The following is a 20,465-nucleotide window of genomic DNA, read 5'->3' as shown; positions in this document are numbered from 1 at the left end:
CAAAAAACAGTTAACAGCATTTAAATAAAAACGTTTCAACTCTGAGAACGGAGTGGAAGTATTTTTTTTTTTTTTAATTTTAAACTTGATGGTGATTACGTACATTGTTACAGAACAAAGCTTTGAGCTTTGGTTTTATCTGTCAAACCATTTTTTCTGTATTAGGTCAGATTCGAATTAGAAATCGGACCACAAAATGACAGTTCGTGTCGACAAATTTTTATACAAATTTAGTTTTCAACTTTCCACACTACTTTTAAGGCATCTTGACTAAGCTCCCAGAGACTTAGTCATAACTAATTGACGTCATAACGAAGCCAGACTAAACGATAAATCTCAATCATAAAGCTTAGACATATTACATATAATAACTAAAACTGTAATTCTTAAATCTTCTATTAAACTTTTTACTATAACCATATATCGTTTTTAGGTATATCAACACTATCGGCCACGTCAAGCCAGGCCAGCTACCCACCAGCGAACAACGAAGATCCCAGCTACGATAACAAAGAAGCATTCATGGGATACGAGACAAACAATGCGGGTCAATTCGCGTTACAGGATTATAATGGCGAAACTGACCCCAATGATAGCGCAGATGATATGTCCAGGTAAATATTATGCAAACGATAATACTGCTACTAACCTTGAGACCTGGTTAGAATCTAATTCTATCCCATCGAGTTTTTGCTTGATTATACAGAGGATAAGATTTATTAAGCAATAAACTAAATTTTGACATTTTTTTGAAGTTATACTTCTTTGGCTGCGTTAGGGTAAAATGATGAGAGTAAATTTTTACGCGCGCGCACACCGTCACAAAAAACCGACACCCCGAATATTTGTTCAAACGTCGGTAAAACAGTCTGGGCCGCTAGTTGACGCTTGCTCTGTTTTATCTACAAGTTGCATTGTCTGTCATTGCGTAGTGTTTATTTAAACCAAAATAATGATTTCTATACGAGTAAACCCGTTCCAATGTGATAAGAAACATAGTGTTTATTGCAAAATATCATTAGTACCTACATATAATATTGTTTAGATTGGAAGTGACCATTAAAATGGAGAAGAAAAATGCAATTCGAAGAGGGAACGTCCCTTTAATGTGCTCGAAGAAAATTAATACGCCTAAGAAATATAACTTCTAACGCGTGTAGGTACATAAGTTCACACACGTTTCTTTTTATTATATTCTCTTTTATACTTGATCCCCTCCCCCCTTACCGTACGTATTGATCGTACGCTATACACAACAACAGCATATTTAATTCAATCACAATCATGCATGACATCCTTACGTTAAACAATTTATTTATTTATAGCAGTACCAATAAAGCCACAAGAAAAAACAAACAAACAGTTACAACCAATGTATGGCCAAGATAATAGGTGCGGAGGGTACAAATATTATGCTTATAAAATAATAATGCTTATAATTACAATTTACACTCCCCCTTCCGTCCTCTTCTAGACTCCTCAAAACAAGCTATTTTCATATAATACATAGTTTTCTACATATATTATTTAAATAGGACACATGAAATTACACAATATGTATGCTATTTATTTTGTGTTTATATAATGAATGTTTTGTTTCGGTCTCGCAATAATTATTAATTCCCAAATATAAATCCACCATTCTCAAATTCAAGAAATAGCCATTAAACTATTAAAGTCAGAACCAATCTAGAGATTTATACAAGCTCATTTTCATAATGATTCATCTCGAATCGCGTCTTTAAATTCATTAAGTGACAACATAGCCAATTTCGGCTCCCTTCAATCACTGATTGAAAGGAAATTGTACTAAACAAGCTTTCGAAGAGCACAGATTAACATAAGTCGTTGGTATCGCTTACGGAATCTCCGAATTCGCTACCTGTCAATTACACACCGATTTAAACAACTCCACGGATTGAATTGAGTTTAATATAATATATATAATATGATTGGACAATTCACACCAATTGACCTAGTCCCATGCTAAGCTGGTGAAGCTTGTGTTATGGGTACTAGGCAACGGATATACATACATATTATATATAGATAGACATATAAATACATATTTAAACACCCAAGACCTAAGCACAACACCAAATGCTCTTCACATCGATGTTTGTCTCAGCCGGGGATCAAACCCGGGACCCATGGATTCGCAGTCAGGGGTACTTACCACTAGACCAATGAGCCGTTCGTTTTCGTAAGTATAATGCAGTGGTTGCCTAGAAGAGATCGGTTAAAGCAATAGTCTGTCCTCCTTGTAAATAAAATAAATAAATATATTTTCTATTATGTAGAATGTAGATACAATTTCATAGTGTCACCCGAACGCCGCGGTTTAAATATCGCGCATTTCCAATTATCTCTATCTAATTGAGCTGGCTATATTTTATTTCTACTCTGAATATCAACATTTATTTTGGATTTTCATTTGCTATATTTTAAACTACTGTGCATTCATATTTTTGTCATTAGCTTTCTTTGATAAACAAACACAAAGAAAGCGTTTATTTTTGTCCTACTGAGAATATAAAATCAAATTTACAGTCTAAATAGCTTCGTCACGCGACTTAATTTCGGAGTCCATTTCACTTAATAGTCTAGTCGACAAGTTGAAAATGGAACAAAATAGAGATACTACTCTTAAAATTATGTGCGATAGCTCATTGGATCCGGAATGACGTCTAGAAAAATGTGCTAAAAGCGTGTATTAGCACATAAAAAATTGCAAAAGTTATAGACCATTAAAGATGAAAAAATAATGGCATTTAGTTTTTTGCCAATATTTAATAAACTATTAATATTTAAGAAATTTCAAATAAAGATTCTGAAAGAGGAGGAAATTTCTAATAAAAAATTCCTGACTCCCAGAACTCTATCTCCATTATTTATAATGTTAATTTAACGCTGAAAATAGGTCTGCGGTTGACATTTTTAGGATTCGCGCGTGGCGTCAAAAGCGACTACGGCACATTAATTAATTTATTTAAGGTATTGAATATTTTTTTTTAAATTTGAAAAAATTATGGTATGTTCTGAACACTATAATTAATTTATTCCCGTTGAAAATTTTACTTCAAGTTAATTTTTCAACAAGTTAAATAATTGTTAACTAACGAAATTTTCTCGAACGACCGTCTTAATTGTAAGTGAAAAAAAATGTTTAAATAATGGTCGTAAAAATATTTCGCTTCGTAGAGCCTTTCTTACATACATACTTAACAAGATCGTGCCATAAAAGTTTAAAAAATATTTATACTTTGTTTATAACAATTTTTTTACTTAAACAAAAACTTAAAAATCCATGTAATGATGTTAAAAAAATTTTTTTTTTTCTAAATCATCATATAATCGTTTTTTTATTAATACAAGATATTTATTGATTTGCAAAAAAAAAATTCCCGCCATGTGTTGATAACATTTTTTTAAACAAATTGATTAAATCAATATTTTAAAAAAAAATTTAACACAACTTTATTACATTAAAAATTTTATGATTTAAAAAAAAAAAAAATTTCCTTAATAACAATTTTTAATTGTTTATAATCGTTTTTTTTAATTTTCTATTGTTTAAATAATTAGTTAAGAAATTTTTTTTTTCCTAAAAATCATAATTGACAGTCTTCTATAAAGTAACAGAAAATTTTTTTTTTAATCAACAATTCTATTGTTTATTAACTTACCAATTTGTTAAAACAAATATTCTACTTTTGTTTATTTTTTTTCTAAAACTTCTAAAATTAACAAAAACAACCATATATAACAAAGTGTAGAAAAATTTTTTTTGTAAATTTGTTGGTTATCATGAATATTACTTTTATTTAAAATAAAAAAAAATTTTTTGTATACTTTGTTATATATGGTTGTTTTTGTTAATTTTAGAAGTTTTAGAAAAAAAAAAAACAATAGTTGAATATTTGTTTATAACAAATTGGTAAGTTAATAAACAATAGAATTGTTTGGTCCTCTCTTCAATTCGTGTGATGTCAATTTTGCTGCGAGCTTTTTGATGGCATCTATTACTGAAGCCATCAAGTCGAACTCGAGGCAGATTAGTCCCTCAAAAAGAAGAATGATTATTAAGCCCTGGATTACTCCCGGTCTTTTGAAGTGCATGCGCAACAGGGATAACTTGCACAAAAAGGCAAAAAAATATCCCGATAATGAGATTATAATTACCACATATAAACGTTACCGTAATTTCTGCAACAATTTGTTAAAAAAACTAAAACGGAACTATGAAAGTAATCAACTTAATGCAGCTAAACACAATCCAAAATTACTTTGGAAAACAATTGACACCATAACAAACAGACAAAAATCGCAAGCAACTCCAAATGAGTTGTTAAAAAATTACTCCAATAATTTGGCAGCGGTCAATAGTATCAATAAATTTTTCGTGGGAGTTGGCAAGAACCTCGCGGAAAATATAATACAAAAGAACTGTTCTGCTGTTGTTGAATGCAGTTTTGGAGGTAATACTAGTCATAATTCTCTAGTATTGTTAGCCACTGATGAGTGTGAGGTGGAAAGACACGTTATAGCCCTCAAGAGCGATGCCACAGGACGTGACGGTATTGGCGCTATGATCCTAAGGTCGTACAAATCAATTATTGTGCCCCCTCTCACACATATATGTAATTTGGCACTCAGCAATGGTACTTTCCCATCTGCTTTTAAACAAGCCTTAATAATACCAGTTCACAAAGGAGGTCTGGCTAGAGACCGTGTCAACAGTTATAGACCGATATCCATCCTACCTGCAATGTCCAAGGTTTTGGAAAAATTAATGAATAGCAGGCTTATAAAATTCCTAGAGGTGAATAACCTTCTATCTACTTCCCAGTACGGTTTTCGCTCTGGGAGATCCACCGGGGATGCGGTTCATGCCCTCACCGACTACGTTATTAGGAACCTAGAAGGCGGCATGAAGTGCATAGCTATATTCCTGGACCTAGATAAGGCTTTTGACACGGTCTCTATTGAAATTCTAATAAAAAAACTTGAGCACATTGGTGTGAGAGGGGCCCAATTGAGACTATTCGGTGACTATTTGAGCAACAGAACCCAGGCCACAAAGATTGGGGATAGTGTGAGCGAGGACCTTCCTGTTCGATACGGTGTTCCTCAGGGCAGCGTATTGGGTCCTACCCTGTTTTTAGTGTATATTAATCAGCTTTGCAACCTACAGTTAACCAATGGATCCATCGTTACCTTTGCGGATGACACGGCTTTATTATTTAATGCACCGACTTGGGGGGAGGTTTTCGCTCACGCTCAATCTGGCTTGGATAGTGTGACTGATTGGCTTGGCGACAACGTCTTAACGCTCAATGCAGACAAAACTAAATACATGGCATTCACAAAACGAGGGTGCCACCCACAACATCAGTGGACAATCGTGACTCATTGCTGCCCCCGTCCGCGACGATTGGATGGTTCGTGCGACTGCCCTCGGCTGCAAAATGTTAGCACTATAATGTACCTTGGCGTACTTATAGACCACAATCTTAGCTTTAATAGTCACATTGAATTGCTTTCGGGACGTTTGCGCAAGCTAATGTATGTATTCAGGAGCCTGCGTGGGGTTGCTGACTCCACAACAATTAGAATGGTGTACGAGTCGCTTTGCCAATCACTGCTAATTTACTGTATAGTGGTATGGGGAGGCACCTATAAAACCTCACTCCTGAAACTTGAGCGAGCCCAACGAGCAGTTCTCAAAACCTCATTGTCTCTTCCCTTTCGGTTCCCTACTGCGGAACTTTATAAAATCAGTTCTGTACTTACAGTTCGACAGCTGTTTATCTTATACACTGTTCTTAAGCAACATTCGCTGTTATTCTTCGATACCGCTGTATTGGACAAACGTCGCAAATATAGTGTTTGTACAACCCCATTTTATTCTAATTTTTCTCAGCGATCGTTCTCTTTTCTGGGCTGTTACTTATATAATAAACTTAACAAAACTCTAAATATTTATCCTAAAACTAAAAAATGTGTAAAGCAAATAGTTCATAAATTTTTACTTACTTTGAACTATGACCAAACGGAAAACCTGCTAGATATATTAAAATAATTTTTCACATATGTTCTCAGGCGTGTGCCTGACACTCACCCTCTCCCACTATCAACATACACACACACTCACCTACACATACACAACACTCACATACACACACTCACGCACACACACACACACACCCACCCTCACATTCAACTGCATTTGTGCTATATTGTATTAATTTGTTTGCCTACCCATATATTATGTATGTTCTCTTTGTAAACACTGTGACTTTGCTGTGGAATGGAAGCCTGGTTATCCATATCACAGGTTCTTGCCTAGTTTGGAAACCAGTCTCCCAATACCTTTTCAATTCAATTGTTACCTTATTGTTTTTGGGAGAAAATAAAAATTATTCTTATTCTTATATATATAAATTACGCGTCACGTTGTTTGTCCGCTATGGACTCCTAAACTATAAAACCTTTATCAATCAAATTTGCACACCGTGTGTAGTTTGATCCAACTTAAAAGATAGGATAGCTTATATCTCAATTTATACCTGCAATATTATTTTATTGCAAAATATTTGTTTATTATTTGATAGTCACAATTCTAACTGATGGCGCTGTGTTGAAAGTACCAACGTTTCACATAAGCTACAATTTATTGGCATAACCACCAAAAAAGCATGGTGGATTGGTGTTCTCCTGCCGTTTCTTTTGAATAGTTTACTACTATGTAATATAACAAAAATCTTAGCCACAGCAACGCTTGGCCGAGTGTACTAGTATAATTATATATTTCATAATAATTCATATAGTCACAAGGCTAATAGGATTTGAATATACAAAGATAGGCTAGGCAATATTATTTTAACTCATAATCCGTCAATTCCAAGTCTTAACACGAACAGCGACTGATCAAGTCAAAGCCATTAATATATATATATATGTTCTCAGAGATTTATTACATACAATTCCCATAGCAACACAGCATTAATCTCGTATCTGCGTATATTTTCTGTATTATAATTAAAAACTTTCCCTTGCCTGGGTTATATTTAAACATATCGAAGAAGACGCCGTAAAAGTAATTTTTCATACTTTCGCTAACTTTATAAGTTGTTCGATGATATTCGATACTGTTTCAAAGTATATTAAACGCTTACTCAAACATCGATTAGAAAATTTATTGCTCATCTAATATAAAAATACAGATTTAACCACGACATAGTGAAGTGGTACAAATAATACAAATGATACAAATACTAAGGAAGTACGAAAAGTGTCAACGCTACTTGAACATTAAACCAAGACATCAACCCTTATCGTGGCAAGATTCTTTTTGAAGAAAAGCAAAAAAAAAAATATAAGTAGCTTCTTTGGGGCATAAAAATTTTGAAAAACAAGATGATATTATTATAATGATAGTATTATTCTATACATTGCTACACGTACAGTGATTATCGCATTTTCAGTAATGTATATTATGCTATACATTGCTATGTTCAGGGAGAGTTGAAATGTTACTAGTAGTGTTTAACATATACCAAAAGATTATAAAGATATTTAATAAATATGATTATATATTAGATTTTTGTTTAATTAATACATAGATAAAATCTTAATCTACGATTATTAATACTTGTATTTAATATACAATTATATAGTATGCAATCTATCATACAAACACGCCATTCATTCATTTAAATAATATCAATCATATTATCCCCACTCGTATATGGGTAGTTCTTATATAAGAGGTTTTTCGTCTATGGAGGAGACGGCCAAGGAGAAAAGTTGGAGTTTATCCATTATACATACATATTATGATTTTTGGCTCGTTTGTGTATCTACTCACGTAAGGGCAAGTTACTTAAAACATATTTTGTCACTTTTTAGAGGGCCAGGGTAAATACATCAGGCAGGGTAGAGACATGAAGATCAGGGTAGATACGTATTTGACCAGGGGAGATAATTAGAAGCAATAAAACAAAGAATACAATTGAAATAATCAACTTTTATCAAAGATTGTTCTTGAAATTTATAATCAGGCAACATTTTTTTATCATATTTACTATTAATCAGACTAAATGCGCCGTTTTTAAGCGTTTCTTTGGATGTCAACGGTTGTTGAATATTTTTTATTTGGTGCTTGCGATCTTTTGAAGTTATTATTTGTTCAATGTCAAAAGGAGTCTCGTTTTCGGACTCTGAATCAGGGACGTAAACATCCTCGACTCGGAGATGAGATTTTTTATTAGACGAGTATGTCATGACACCAAGCTTAAAATGATCGCAATGTATATCTTCATTGCAAAAGCAGCTTAAAGACTTCATTTTCAATGTTGTCGGATCTTCAATGTTCCATGACACCTGATGGACGCGCAAAGTACCATCAAAAGTCTTTATGAGTGTTTTAGCACTAGCAAGCAAAGCGTCTTTGTCTAAAATATCTTTGTCATAACGAAAACATTAATGCCAGGACAGTTTTTCTGAATAGCATCTGACAAATCGCTCAGACATGCTATATCTTTGCTACTAGCTACCAATAGGTCGGCTGATCTTTTGCAAACAGCATCAACACCATCTGGAGCTCCCTTACCGTGTCCAGCTTCATGGTAATTCCAGGTAAAGTCTCTAAGAGGTGGGTAAACTTCTATTAAACGAGTGACAAGAAAATAAAACATGTATTTGTTGCGATATTGTGTCCATCGCTCCAAAAATGGAGGATCTCTACTTCTGGTGACAAGCTGTTCAAAATTGGCTGTAAGTGTGCCCATATAGCTGGAGGCGTATGTAACAAAATCTGTGACATCGAACAATAGCATGTTGTCTTTACTTCACCTGATGCCTCTTCTTTCGTGTAAGTTACAACTGTGTACAGACTTATCTGTTGACGTGCACCTCCAAAATGGAATGCTTGAATTTCTTCTGCTTATTTTGTTTAAAGTCACTAAGGTTCACGTGAATCACAGCTTCTCTTACTGTCAAATTTGTCTTATTAATTTTAAAAGCAGAATGTTGGTGGACTATATTCAGTTCATGGTGAAGAAAATACTCCAAGTTGTCTTCTAACTGTATAATCAAATCACGTAGATAAAATTGAATCACCTTTTTCAAATATTTAGTCACCTTTCTGGCCTTATGCCTTTTAGGATCAGTTATATTGGTAGTCTTGGATTCCCACTTTTTGCAAAAATTTGCTTACTAATATAAAATTCTTTGTATAGAAGTCCTTTATTTTTACAATGCATTCTCGCGATAGACACTGTTCGTTACACCTATTGCAACAAATTTGAAGAAGATTTTGATGGTTGGATATTGATGTAACTTTGGCTTGGAATAGTGCCGTAAGAATCAGATCCACATTGGCGTGTGCAACACACAGACATTAAATAGGTGGCACAATTACTATGATACATATCTCCCCTGGTCAGTAAGTCTCTCCCCTGATGGTAATCTTACCAGGGGAAAGACGCCAGGGGAAAGACGTTTTCATAACATAATACATTATTTTGGTTTATCCAAGAAAGTTTTCAATGAATAATAAAGCAAGCTTTGACTATCACAGTATTACTCAATTAGGACAGGAATTGCAAATAAATAAAATGATTATTATAACTTTTATTACTTACCAGTGGAGAGACACAATGACATTGCGAAACCGTTACATCGCACGGACGTGACACAAAAACTGGCAAATTGCGTCGATATAACCGCTTCTGTGCTTAGTATTGCGAACTTCACGTTGTTAATTGTCAATGAGCGAGTTCGGTAATGTGGCCGTCTTATATATTATATTGTAGCAGCGTGCGAATATTGCCAGGGTAGATACACAATAAAAGCGGGACAACAATTAAGTTTTAAAAATTATTGAAAATAAGCAAATATTTTTCAATTTTTCTTTAATAATATTTAAGTATATTTAATTAAGTTTGTGGTAAACATAGTTTGTTTTAGCAAATAATACAAATATTGTATGTATTGTATGCTAGTTAAGCTGAAACCGGTAAGGGGACAGGCCAGGGTAGAGACTTTTTTAGACTATATAACGAGTTTTACAAAAATATGCTTTAATGAGACATTTAATTATAATGTTATTGAATAAAAGACATTTAAGAGAAGTGATTCATTGCACAAAATAGCAACATATAGATTAAAAAACCACTTTTAAATAGATTGCCACCATAGTTACCTCTTATAAGAGAATCACCCATATAACAGTAATTACCTAACGTAAACGATACATAGAGGTACCTAAAGTAATTAGTGTTTCTCGGTTCGACAGGATCGTTTGAGTATAAAGTGGACTGAAAGATGTAAAGAAATTTTCGTTTTAAAATATAATCGAAATATAATAATAATCTAATTGAAATCACGGATTTCAATAAGAGAAAATGCCGGTCTCTCATAATAATAGAATATAATAGAAATATCTATTCTATTCTATCATATAATAGAGTTTTGTTGGATGAGTAGGCACGATAATCTTCACGTACGATGAATAATACAATTCAGCAAGAGTTATTTCTTTTTTGTAAGGATTACGTGACGTAAACGATTTTTTATTGGAAAATATGGTCAACATAAGGTTCGTATATAATAATATATAACGTTTAGCTTAAACATTCATTAATATACAAATCTTAAAACTCAAATAACAAATATTGGTCTCATTACATGTTGATATCATTATTTATCAATGTGCCTCAAACGGCGATTATAGTTATATCATTAATAGATTTATGTATAATATTTTATTAAAGTAAATATAAAAGTATAACTTTTTGGAGTTAAGTAAATTAAGTCATATTTATTTATTTTTTTAAATAAATCAGTGGCGCCTTAAAAAACTAAAACCTTTTTAGGTCTGGGCTTCAGTTTTATGTATCTGTTAAACGGTTATTGTCCATCTAATAGGCCTGACACACGCTGTCGACTTTTTGGGTCTAAGGCCAGTTTCCTCACGATGTTTTCCTTCACCGTTCGAGCGAATGTTAATGCGATCATAGACTGAAACTCCATTGGTACAAAGCCGGGGATCGAACCTACGACCTCAGGATGAGAGTCGCACACTGAAGCCACTAGGCCAACACTACTCTTTTTTACTAATTATAAACGTTACCGTAGCCAATGCATCGCATGAGAAGGAGAGTTGACTGGTGTACCAACCTAGCTTTTGAAAGATTGAACCATCATACATTAACAGAATTTTGTCTCGAGCCTTTGTTCTAATAGGTACTGAATTTTTCCCCAAGTAAAATGTGATATCTTTGTATTACAGGTTTGGACCAGGGGGCCAGAAAGTCTCGTATCTGCCATCCAAGAACAGCTACTACAAGAACCAAATGACTAACAACTATAAGGTAAATATTTTAATATTGGAGATTTCGTCGTTTATAAAGGGTTAATGGTTACTTCAACATTTAAATATTTTAATGAGTTCATCCCAACCGGAAGGTTAAATGGTTTATAAATTCCTAAATCCGGTAATACATTTTCTTACGGAGTCTCACTACAATCTAAATTTACAATTATAGTATAATTAATGTTTAGTAAAACATTTAGTTCATATTCCTTATGAAGCCTACTTCAGCGACGACATCTTTACAAATTAAATTGATAATTACTGTTAATTTATTTGAAAAACGACCTAAAAATTTATGAGAGCGTGACATTAAATTGTCTTATTTAGAATAATTGACATTAACAAGGGTCTTTATAAATTGAATTAAATTAACATAATAAAATGTTTGCATTCATAAAATAGTTACACTTCAATATTTATATAGAACAACTTTTGAATACATCAACTCTCTGTCCTTCAAATTGAATTCACGCTATGATGAAAAGAGACAGGTCAACTCTTGTGAAAACTCAGTTTATGAAAAAGAGGGGTTATACTGTTAATTGAAGTTGAAGAAGAAAAGGATGACAGATAAATCCGATAACTTTTTTCTTAACATATTTTAAAGGTACGTTTCACTGGTCAGAAGATCTAAAAAAAATATCGGATACTAATTTATTACATAATTTGATATATTTATTAAAAAAAAAACCTAAACATAACAATCAAATATACAGATTTTACAATTTTCTTAAACTACATAGTAATAATAAAAACAAATTTAAAAAGTTTGGTTCCTGTGGCAGTGTACGTTAACGCTGGCAGCATTTCCTCGCTATATACTTATTCGTTGAGCGAGGAAAGCAGCAGCCTTGGGGTCACCGGAACTATGTTTTTTTTTTTTTTACTTGGGGAAATGCATTGCGCATACCCTATGCATACGCATACCGGAACTATCTACGCCAACTTAAATCTTTAATTAGCGCCTGTGCACTTGATCCCCACGTCTCAAGAGTCTCTACTCCAAAGGGAACAAAATCGAAATGGGAGAAAAGACTCGATGAATTTCTAATTATACATAATTTACATAAAATTAACCTTTGTTGTGACTGGTCTACGTGACCGTAACATCAAATATAAACAAATTGAAATTCCTCTCATAATGCCCTATATAAACCATTCTTTCAGAATTTCCAGAAGATTCCAGCATCATCCATGATCCTGAGTAATTATGACCCGTTCTACTCACCGCTCCTGTCGAGACTGGACGGCATCTTCTCGAGTCTCGGTAAAACTTCCCAACTCGTTACAAACTATAATAGGATTATGATCAATCAGACGTCTTAGTACTTCGAAACTGTATTTAAAAGTATAAGGGAAATGAGGTTTTACTTTGTTGAATGGAGTTTTAAATAATATTTTTACGGAGAAGCATTAAATTTAGATTGATTGGAATTGAAGCTGGTTCGAGCCCTCGTAGGCTAATAATATTAGATATTTATATGGTTATACTAATTATATTATATTTAAATAGTAATTTTCTGAGTTTGGTTTTGTCATTATCTCCAGTAAAACTAGTATAGCATGTCTAAACCACCACTAAAACGTCCATAGCAAAATTGTTTATTTAGTACTGTAGGTATAATCACAACAACATATACAGAGTCATTGATGTCAAATATAGAATATATTATACAACTGTAAAATAAGCAAAAAAATTAAAATCCTTTCTGAAGGTTTGCAAAAGGTTTTTCTTTTGTATAAAGCCCCTTATTTGTTTATTAACGCTATCAAAAACAATTGAAGGAAATACACAAATCATTGCTATGCAAGTTGTAACTCTTGTAATCAACTGTATCAAAATAAAGAATGTTTACCCAATAATTTGAAATGACGAAAACCGCCGCTAGATGTCGCTTTGTTCGCCTTCGCAATGTCTAGGCGAGTTTACCAATCTTTGAATAGCCAATAGCAAATTTTTAAAATTACTCAAAAGCAAGTAAGAAACAATGACGCAATTTCCATTGACTTATACATTAATTATCATAAAATCGGAATTTTACTATTAATACTCTATAATAATTTAACGTCTGTCTCTGATTCTATGAATATTTTGTTAATGTTGGCGAGTTACAAATTATAACGTACGGAAATCATTTACAGGTCTAGCCCCAAGCGAAACATCAACAGACGCCCAAGGACAGACTTTGAGTGACGTCAAGTTGGAAGCGTGTCGAGAACAACTGATCTGCCTGATGTATGCTAATCCGGCGAAATATGCGCCCTACAGCAATTTGGTCTCCGCTCAACTTAGCAGGTACAAATATTAATGTAGTATAAACTCAAATTTGTCTAGCTGTGGAGGAAGAAACTCCTCCTCCGACTGAAAGAGAGGTTAACCACTTATTGGTTAGTAAAGTAAAGTAAAAAATCATTTAATCACATAGGTAACATAATGTACACCTATGACTTGTCAGTAAAGAAATACATATTAATGCTTATTTAAAGAAAAAACTTTTTAACCAGATTAAAGTTATGTATTTTTATAAATTTACAACTATTTAAGATAATTTTAAATTTATCCGACGTTTCGCGTGCTTTACAGCGTGCGTGGTCACGGTGACTGAAGGCAAAAGGTGTTGGATGTCAAAAAGTATCATAGCTGTAGAGAAAGTTTATAAAAATACATAACTTTAATCTGGTTAAAAAGTTTTTTTTTTAAATGTGTAAAGGTTATGTCAATCAAAGACAATACTACATATTAATGCTTCTAATTTTACATTTACTGCCAGTTCTCAAATCAAGGGCGTAGAACGGGAGAGAAGAACTGGCAATAAACTCTCCGCCACTCTTTTTAATCGCCTTATATCCGCGTTATATATTTATATCTATATTCTTAAGTATTCGCATGATCAGTGGTAATATTACGTACATGCGTAGGTTATTGTATAAAGACTATGAACTACAAAGAAATTTTTACACAGACATATTTTACCATTACGTTTAATACTTTGCGCTGCAACCATTACACCATGTCCCATGTGACATTCTAAGTAATTAATAATAATTAGACCCCAGTAATTAAGGAAGAGAAGTGGAATATACCCTTAGTGGTTGGAATAACTTCGTTAGCGCGTTGTATGTAGTCTTCGCAGAGAAAGTAAGTGTCGCTACATAGCCTTCTCAATCATGAGAAATTATCCATGCTCAAAAAAAAGACGAATTACTGAGCAAATAAGTGCTAAACTTTAAATAAAACTAAGTCAAAGATGAATACTGCAACTGCGGTTATATATGTGTAGATTTAGAATTTACATATAGAACTTGACTACAAATTTTATACTATGTGCTCGGTTATAAAAAACTCAGTGCAACACCAACTAAAAAGGCCAATTAACCAATTGTTATGTTTTACTAAAGTTGACGCATTTTAAACTGAGTCGTCGGGTGATAAATATCACTGACAGTTGCAATGTGCACGCAATGCAACCCGTATCGATACTTAGCTACCTGTGCACGCACTCTGACTCCTGATTGGTCGTTACGAGTAAGGGTTGTTGTTTTTCTATAAATATAAGATTTGGTTATGACACTTATTGATTAGGGTAAAAAACCTTTACTGCATACTTCGCTCACTCCAGTGAGCTTCCGTCCTGCCCTTCAGGCGATTGACCACCCCGCGACGGCCCAAGCCGAGGTCCGAGTCTCACAGGAGACGCCATTGCGCTAGCCGCGGGAAAAACGCCCATTCAGGCCGAGCTACGCTCGCCAAAACAGCCCGAGCTGAGCTGTAAAGGACCTTAAGGCCAACAGCGAGATTCCTTTCAAAAAAATTGGTTGTCTGTAAAGTCTGTTTACTGACGATGGTTGAACTTGACAACGTCACGAATCGCTCACTCAAGTAGGAGAGAGACAGATGTCGAACGCTGAAGAGCGCGGAGTCCGATTGTGCCTCTCTGTCGCTTCGCGCTCTCGCTTGCACTTCAAGCCTTAAATGGAACGCCTCAGAGCGAGGTAACGCCGCATGAGTCATGTTTTTTCGTGCGTGCAGCCGGCTCCATCGAATTATAAGACGTTGTCACATCAAAAAAAAATATGACACTCATTACATTACTTACGCTCCGTTACGCAATACGCACAATGGAGAATTTATTTTCTAGTTACCGATATGCAGCTCTTCAATTCTTACGCACATAACTAACCTCTCCATAAGACCTATAAGTGCGAGCGAGACAGACAGATAAATGGTTTATGACCCGAAGCCACAGTTCATAATGCGATGACTATAATATCAATTTTGTTACAGGGAACTAAACGAGCTCCGACGCCCGGTATCGGACAATCCAGAAATTCTCCGTTTCTTTAGATACATGAGGTCAGCGCGGAGAGGTCAAGAAGGCACCGACTGCCTGCAATTTAGCACTGGTTGCACTGTCTCCACTCCCACTCACACTATGATCGCCGCCTACCACGATATTAACAAACTTGTAACCGCTAGGCGGCTGACTTTAGGGAACTGACAGAGTCATTTCATAGACAGCAGAGCAATGCTCCATTAGGACCAATCATAAATAACCAAAACTTTTTGTATCTACTTCCTCATTTATGTCTTGAGAAAGTTATAACGTTAAATTTGAAAATGATGGATTGTTAGATTAGGTTGATGTTAGCAACATGTTTTACTATAAGAATCATTACGACATTAAATAAAGTTGTAATTCAAAAATCAGTTAAACCTAACACTATTGTTATTTATAATACCATTATCAAAATGGTGCATACTTATTTTTTGCGATGGAGTGTTCATGTGATTAACTGGTTTTATTTCAAGATTACTATTAAATTATAATGCATAGAAAGTACTGTTAGAATAAAAAATGAGAGTGCTTACGACCCTCGAGTACACTTCAAACATTTCGACAGCCAGACAGAGAGGCGAGACAAGCGCTTTGATACATAATGACACCAAGGTCAAACATTTAGTTATATGTAAATAATAATGTGTAAATAAATTTATTTATTGACTAATATTAAGATGTTATGCATGTTATTTATTGTATGGATGTGAACTTTTTATATTTATAGACTTGTTGTATATTGTTAAGAAATTATATATCAATACTTAAGAAATATACTTTTCTCATACATCTTGTATTGTATTGTATTTCCTGATAAATTAAGATAATTATAAGAAATTATCAACGACAATGATACAATAAACAAACATCAAAAAATAAATTTCCTTAACATTGAAAACAATCTAAATATGTAATAATCTAATATACTGTTGTTATTTAGAGTTTTAAAATATTCTTAACCTTCATAGTAATAATAATTAAAACTGGATAAATAGAAACCTAAAATAAATTTTAAAGTTGTCCCAGTGGCAATATACCTTTAATGCTGGCAGCATTTCCTCGCTGTATTGGGTACGTATTCATTGAGCTAGGAAAGCACCAGCTCTGTGGTCACCGGTACTATCTACCAGACTACTACACTATCTACCACATCAAACCCACGGCCCAAGAATCCAAAGGGAACCAAATCAAAGTTGGAGGGAAGACTCTTAAATTAAAAATCAATCTTTCTCTTACATTTTCCTTTTTTAATACATTGAAAATAATTGAACTATATCCCTCTTGTATCGTAAGCTGATTATAGATTCTATTCAATGCATTTTATAACGATGTTAGTTAAGCTTGATTATAGCTACAGCGATGATTTTGATACTTTGCAATACTAAACATAGACTCGATTGCTACTAAGAACGATATATACAGTATACACCTCAAGAAGTTTATCATATAATTATTACTTATTAATATCGTTGTATATTTATAGTAAAAAATGTGACAAAACATTCATTGAATAATTATTAAACAAGACCGTACCAATGATTTACTGCTAGTTGCCATTGCACCTCAGTCGTTCAACTTCTTTTATAAAGTGAATAAAAAGGATTTCGTCGTAAATAGGTTCGGTAAGTGGAAGTTGGAGCCCTGATATCTAAGGTAGGTTCTCTACGTCTTTGCATCTGTCCATCCCACCCATAGACTAAACCTCTCAGGGATTGCATTCAACCACGTCCTTAGCAGTGCAGCCATCTGTAAGTTTAAATAGCGATAGTCATCCCTACTTCAATAGAGAATCTTTGTAAAATTTGTATACCACGTCGCAAGACAACAGCGGTTATTGAAATAACTACATCGATACACAATCGCTATGTTGAAGTCGGGAACGCTACAGCTACTGAGAGTTCGGCATCACTCTCACAATTCAAACTCAAAATAACTTTATCCATATAGGTAACTAAGTACACCTATGAACATCAATAGAAAAGATGTTAAATTGATTCTAAATTTACAACCAGTTTGCAAGTCAAGGGCGTAGAGCGGGCAAGAAGAACTGGCAAGAAACTCTCCGCCACTCTTTTTAATCGCCAAGTTTTGAGTCATACGAATTGTTTGTGCTGGAGGAAATCAATCCCAAGTATTAGGATCATTTAAATAATCGTCAAATTTATAAAAAGCTTTATTGATTAATTTACGTTGAACGAGAGTTATAAATTAATTCATTGATAATTCTCTTATTTCGTTTGGGAGTTTGTAGTAAAAACGAATATAATTTCCATATAACGAGTGGTTTATCTTCTGGAGCCTAGTTGGTCGTACGCTTAGATTAGTTCTGTTTCGAGTATTATACAGAAAGTCACCATTTGATGTAAAATCGTTTAAGTATTTTTGTACAAACAACAAGGCTTCGAGAATAAATCGACCATATAGTGGCATAATATTTAATCCCTTAAACTTCTTCCGTACCGACTCCGAAACCAACAAATACCCCGAACATACTACATTTTACATACTGTTTATTTACTTAGAGAACTATAAGGACAAACTATCATAACTACGCAATCGTACTATAGTCTTCGTGAATGAAGATCCGGCTGCTACCCAAGTAGAAAGTTGACCTTAACAACGTAAGTCGAGACGAGGCGAACATGAGAAACTGACATCTATTACCTTGGAATAAAGTATAATTTCATTCTCGACAGTTTTATTAAGATGCGTGGTGCATTATATTAGCCAATGCATGTTTTTCGGCCAATGTTTCAATCGCTTGGGTTTTTCGTGAATCACTCTTTACAAGGCCTATGTAATTTGAGTACATGTTGCGTATTTGTCAATAAATTAACAATTACGGGGTTATGTTTAAAATGTACTAAATCCTAAATAAATAATAATGGCATTAATTTAATTAAGCTTAATGTAATGTAGGTATGGCAGATATATTTCATTTTTAAACAGCTAAGTATGTACTTTGTAAAAATCCGTGGCTCGTTTGGTTTGGTTTCATAACAATATTTTCCTTAACCCTATTTTTCTTCAGTCGCAGTCTTCATTTCTGTAGGTCTTGTTAGTGGCGCAGCACAACTTCCTCCCTTATCTTCAGCAAGCCTCTGCGTCAGGGTGATGGTAAGGCCTGTAAAGGCCTTTACTGGAGCCCTCCACTCTGCCTCTTTTAACCCTACTAACAACTATTAATCATATAATAATACTCCTATTATATGCTCTATTATTCCGACTATGTACGCACGTATGTGCGTGTTTAACCAGGGTTTGTACGCACAACCTCTAATGAAAAAGATGCGCCTTGGTACTGGGCTGCTGACCTACTGATATAATACTTTATTATTAACATATTATACACCATACTTAAATTCATTGGGCATAACACCATAAACGAATGCTTCAAACTACTATAATTGATATAATTTATCATTGATTTCCTGTCACTTAAAACAATTCAGAGATATGTTACAAATCGCCTCCTAATCTGACAAAGAAGCCAATAAACTCAGCGGGGTTTGATTTCTTACAACCATGTCAATAATTTATATCTCAATAATTTGCAATTAAGAACAGGCGCATCACGCTCCACAGCTTCCATCGTTCATGTAACGTAATAACAGATAACGAACGTTAAGCCAGACCTGTCAACAAAAAAAAAACCAAGTACCTATTTGTTGTTTTCGCAGGTTATTTTGTAATAAAGCTTCAGATGACAAGAGGACCTGACAGTTTTAACTTCCGCTTAACTTCGTTAGGAAAGTTATTAATGAAGAGAAATGAATTTAGCAAGTTCTCTAAGTATAGAGTTACTTGGTGAACTAAATGATGAAAAACAAAACACGACGCGGCTACATGCTGTGGAAATGGCTTAAGCTGAAACCCCTATTTAAGATTAAATATACTTTTGACTGAATGGAAACACTATTCATGAAACTAACTTTCTTTATGTCAAATTAGATTTACGCTAGGATTAAAAGTGAGCGATGAGTAGATTTTGTGAATTTCTGCTTCTGTTTTATCAATTACTTTTCTTTATAGGCAAGAAGACGATCAACCGTCTATACATACGTAGTAGGTTTTGAGTGGAAAACCAGCTGATTTACACACGAAGTTTTCCATCTCCCAAATAATAGCGAGTCAAACACACAACCTGTGGTTTAAGAATTGGATTATAAACTAGGCTAAAACTAAAATTCAGGCAATAAAATCAAAAAAATTTTAATACATGAATAATTTCAAACGTTTAATTTATATGAATATTTTTTTTATATTTTTTTTAGGAGGCTCATCTGATGTCAACTGATACCGCCGCCCATGCACACTCACACAGCCAGAAGGCTCGCAAGTGCGTAGCCGGCCTTTTAGGAATTGGTACCCACGCTCTTTTCTTCTTAAGTCGAATTGGTTCGGAGATACTTCAGTCTTATCTTTATTCAAATTTATTCAGCGTGCAATACTGCATACTTTATTTACTTCACAGATTTTTGGGCTTTTATGGTTATTTATGTATAATTTTCAGGCACACCTACCAGATAGCCATCAAGAAGTAGAAATTTATATTCACAAATTTATAAGAATATATCACTAACCAGATTTTACACTAAACTATTAGTTGAACGTACCTAATAAAGCTTACTCCACATTGTACGTCCCAAAACCTCTGGGATATCCCAGAGTTGCGGATGAATCAAACTGAAGTTTAATTTAATGCAATCAAAATAAAACTCTAACTCAAAGGAGTAAAATATAATCTT

At 33.9% G+C, this 20,465-nt stretch overlaps 1 protein-coding gene across 1 annotated transcript in view; it reads left to right on the top strand.

Moving 5' to 3' along the window:
* Positions 1-16,506, top strand: part of LOC125054719 — a 51,656-nt gene extending 35,150 nt beyond the window's left edge. The window contains exons 4-8 of the mRNA XM_047656746.1: positions 434-614; positions 11,297-11,378; positions 12,548-12,647; positions 13,523-13,676; positions 15,666-16,506. Of these exons, the coding sequence (XP_047512702.1) occupies positions 434-614; positions 11,297-11,378; positions 12,548-12,647; positions 13,523-13,676; positions 15,666-15,879 (731 nt within the window). The 3' untranslated portion in view covers positions 15,880-16,506. The remainder of the gene's footprint in view (positions 1-433; positions 615-11,296; positions 11,379-12,547; positions 12,648-13,522; positions 13,677-15,665) is intronic.
* Positions 16,507-20,465: the final 3,959 nt, after the last annotated feature.

Source organism: Pieris napi, chromosome 12, assembly GCF_905475465.1.
Source record: "Pieris napi chromosome 12, ilPieNapi1.2, whole genome shotgun sequence".
Taxonomy (NCBI): Eukaryota; Metazoa; Arthropoda; class Insecta; order Lepidoptera; family Pieridae; genus Pieris; species Pieris napi.
Note: the sequence above shows the minus strand (reverse complement) of the source record. Positions and strands in the feature narration are given on the sequence as shown.